The following is a 3,273-nucleotide window of genomic DNA, read 5'->3' as shown; positions in this document are numbered from 1 at the left end:
TGCTGGAATTGGGTTCATTGCTTGAGGATTCATGTCTTGTTCACTGGGAGCACCTGCTGGTCAACGTTATTCACAGCAGGACAATCGCAGCTCATGGTCTCAGTTGTTGCAAGGAGGTGGTCTGGATCAGTGGTGATGCAGAACTAATTATCAGCCTTAAAAATGTATATTTTTCTGATTTATGATAAGTGTTCTGTTGTGAAAAATGATATGCCCGCAGTCTGATAATTCTCCCATATGTTTTATTGTGCTGCAACGTTTCGACCCAAGCGGGTCTTCCTCAGGCCTCAGACCACAGCCAGCTGGTGTGAACATTTCATTGCAGTGAACTTAAAAGATAGAGGGCACCAGATAATGTACATGTTTAACAAGTTTAAGGAGTCACAAAAGGCCATGTTTATTAAGGACATGCTTTAATACATTGTAAAGTCAAGCATTATAAATTCGGAATGTCTGGAAGGGAAAACAAGAGAGCGTGCAGCATTTCAGGGCACCCTAAAAAACAATGGATCCCATTTTATGTAGTACTTTTCAACTAAATACTGCAAACTGCAAAGCATATAACAGCCAGACAACATGGGTTTGGGATTACTTTATGTTTGGTTTGGTTTTCAGTCTGTATTTCTGTCAAGTCTGCATGAAGGACATGCACTTAACAATATGTCCAGATGTGTTCCTGTGAGTAAATCTAAGTATCATGATTTTGTACTTTATGTGTCTATCTTTTCTATCCATCATTTTGTCTGTGGTTGCTTGCATCTGCACATATCAACAAGCTAAATTCTTATACGTTGTGTTGATGAACATGTAAGACGCTACCAATACCACATGAATGGTCAAGAACTTAAAGACTGGGGCTATATGTGACCTAATGCAAGAGAAATTGAAAAAGAAAAACTTTACTTCAATCCAACAATTCCAGGCAGGGGGTTTACTTGATGTCAAAGCTTGTGATGCGAACTTCCCCATCAAAGCTGATGTAGGAGTACTTCTCCGCACCCATGCGGTTGGGAAAGTGGATTGTAGAGCCATCTGATAAATTCACCTGGAACTCTGTCGGGGTGAATTCAATGACGATCTAGATGGTAGACCGACAGTGAGACAAAAAAGAAGAATATGCAGTCAATGACGTTACATAATGAACTTACAGTAAGTATTTAATGGTGGATATCCCAAACTTAACCCCTCTTACCCTTTCTATGTAATATGTAATATTGAGATTTATTGAAAGCCAAAGCAAAGCAGCTGTAATATATCATTATAAATACCTGAAAATAGTTTATCTGATGATTAATTCATTGCTATAGCTCTCATAGATGTGTGCCCATAAATTGGGGCTCAAATAATTGAGTGAAACACATTTTCCAACAGAAGTCCCAACAGTAAGAGGCATGAGACATACCTGCAGGCACGTACAGCTAGAGTATGCACACACGCACACACTCACACACACACTCTCACCTTAAACTCCTCTCCCTGGTGGAAAGGAAAGCCTCCCTCACGGTGCTCCTCACACCAATTGCCTCCCTGGTAAGAGTTGCAGACCACTGCATTCTCGTCTCCGTGGGCGTTGAAACGAGGGTTAATATGCATAGCAATCTCCTGCTCATCAGGGCCAATATTCACTGCAAAACTGTGGCACGAAGTAAAAAAAAAGGATTCATTTTAACATGGCTGCTTATGTTTAAAATGGGTAAGAAGAGGACACCAAAGCACACAAATTATTGAGACAACCTCAGCACTAGCGTGGTTGCTCTTTTCATCTGATAACCATCATCTTCATCGCCCCCAATATTACTCAGGGAAAGTTAATAGGTAGTCACTGACTGGAACTGATTGCAGATTCCAGGTCCATCTCTGTCTTAGTGTGTTTGCAAAGAATGGCCCTCGTGTTGAGTTCAGAAGAGAGTAGAAGAAGAATAGGAACAAAAGCCGCCCTCTGTTACTTCTGTGATAAGTACTTACTTTGTAGCATCAGACTTGGGGACTCCAACGATGGTTAGGGTCTGCCCGACCTTAAAGGACATGTTCTTTATGATCATACCCTGTGTAGAAAAACAGTGGGAGGATAGTGATACAGTACGTTATTGTGTGTGGAATTACTGATGGATTTTTACTACTACCAAATATTATTGCAGCTTCAGGCATAAACCAGCACCAGTAGTAACCTCAGCCAGCTCTCCAATCCTCACTTCATCCTTAGAAATTACACAACATGTGTTTTCATTTATACTCCCACTGGCCGACTGGTCAAAGATTCCAGCTCTTTTCTCTGCCATTGCCAGGGCTCTTTTGCTCTACACAGATTTTGGCAGAGGGTAAAAATGTTTAAAAGGGAAGCGGGACAGGCGTTAAACTGAGTTATATTTTCCTAAGTGCAATACCGGATGGTTTACACAGTAGAAAAGAAGGCTGAGCACAGCAGAAATCCTCAGCTCGCTTGTTACTGTACATGTGGCAGGGGAATACTGAGCTGTGCCACAATTAGGAAATTATACTTCAGCAATCTATTATTTGGTTGTGAAACATAGACCACTGCTGTTTAGCATTTTGTCATGTTGTCAACTGATGTAACTGTCAACTGTCACCAGGGTAACGAGTACAAATATAGCAGCCCTTTGAGGGTTTTCAATCTTTCACAACGTAGTTAAACACGTGAGCTAAAATAGAAGGCTATGAGACATTGGAATAATCTGATTCTAAGCAGACACAGTAGAAGCAGTCGGAAACACAAGCTATTACCATTTGGTGCAATATTTTTATATACTGTGTACATATATATATATATATATATATATATATATATATATATATATACTGTATCTATGGTCGGATCACAAACACAGTGACAAGAGAACAGAAAATGATTTGACGCAAATAAAGATGTTTTAATGGCTTGCATTTTTTGTAAACATTGTGTCGTTCACACCTACATTTAAGGAAACATTCCTTATGAGCAAAATGCTTCAGATTTTTGGAATTGTGACATTTACTGACAAACTTTTCTGGGGACAGTAGCAAGCACTTTAATAACTTGTAAGTTTAATGCACTGCAGATTTTGGAAAAAATCCTTCCTAATCTTAACAATGTAAGAGACAGTTAACAAGAGACCAACGTTTCCCAAAAATAACTTTAAAGAAAGTTGATATGGTTTGATTAAGTGCAGGGTCAAAATGACTAACATGCAGGCAGACAAACTTGCAGGATTTGGAGTGGAATGGCAGTTTCCCAATGACTTTTAGTGATATTGATCACCTGAAAATAATTTGAAA

The 3,273-nt window shown here is 39.5% G+C and overlaps 1 protein-coding gene across 1 annotated transcript in view; it reads right to left on the bottom strand.

Moving 5' to 3' along the window:
* Window positions 1–533: 533 nt before the first annotated feature.
* The window catches only part of lgals2a (lectin, galactoside-binding, soluble, 2a), a 4,185-nt gene continuing 1,445 nt past the window's right edge, over window positions 534–3,273 (bottom strand). Inside the window, exons 2-4 of the mRNA XM_032538165.1 lie at window positions 1,966–2,045; window positions 1,462–1,633; window positions 534–1,078 (exon numbers count right to left, since the gene is read on the bottom strand). Of these exons, the coding sequence (XP_032394056.1) occupies window positions 932–1,078; window positions 1,462–1,633; window positions 1,966–2,045 (399 nt within the window). The 3' untranslated portion in view covers window positions 534–931. The remainder of the gene's footprint in view (window positions 1,079–1,461; window positions 1,634–1,965; window positions 2,046–3,273) is intronic.

Source organism: Etheostoma spectabile, chromosome 15, assembly GCF_008692095.1.
Source record: "Etheostoma spectabile isolate EspeVRDwgs_2016 chromosome 15, UIUC_Espe_1.0, whole genome shotgun sequence".
NCBI classification, from domain to species: Eukaryota; Metazoa; Chordata; class Actinopteri; order Perciformes; family Percidae; genus Etheostoma; species Etheostoma spectabile.
The sequence above is the reverse complement of the archived record's forward strand: the minus strand, read 5'-3'. Positions and strand labels throughout refer to the sequence as shown.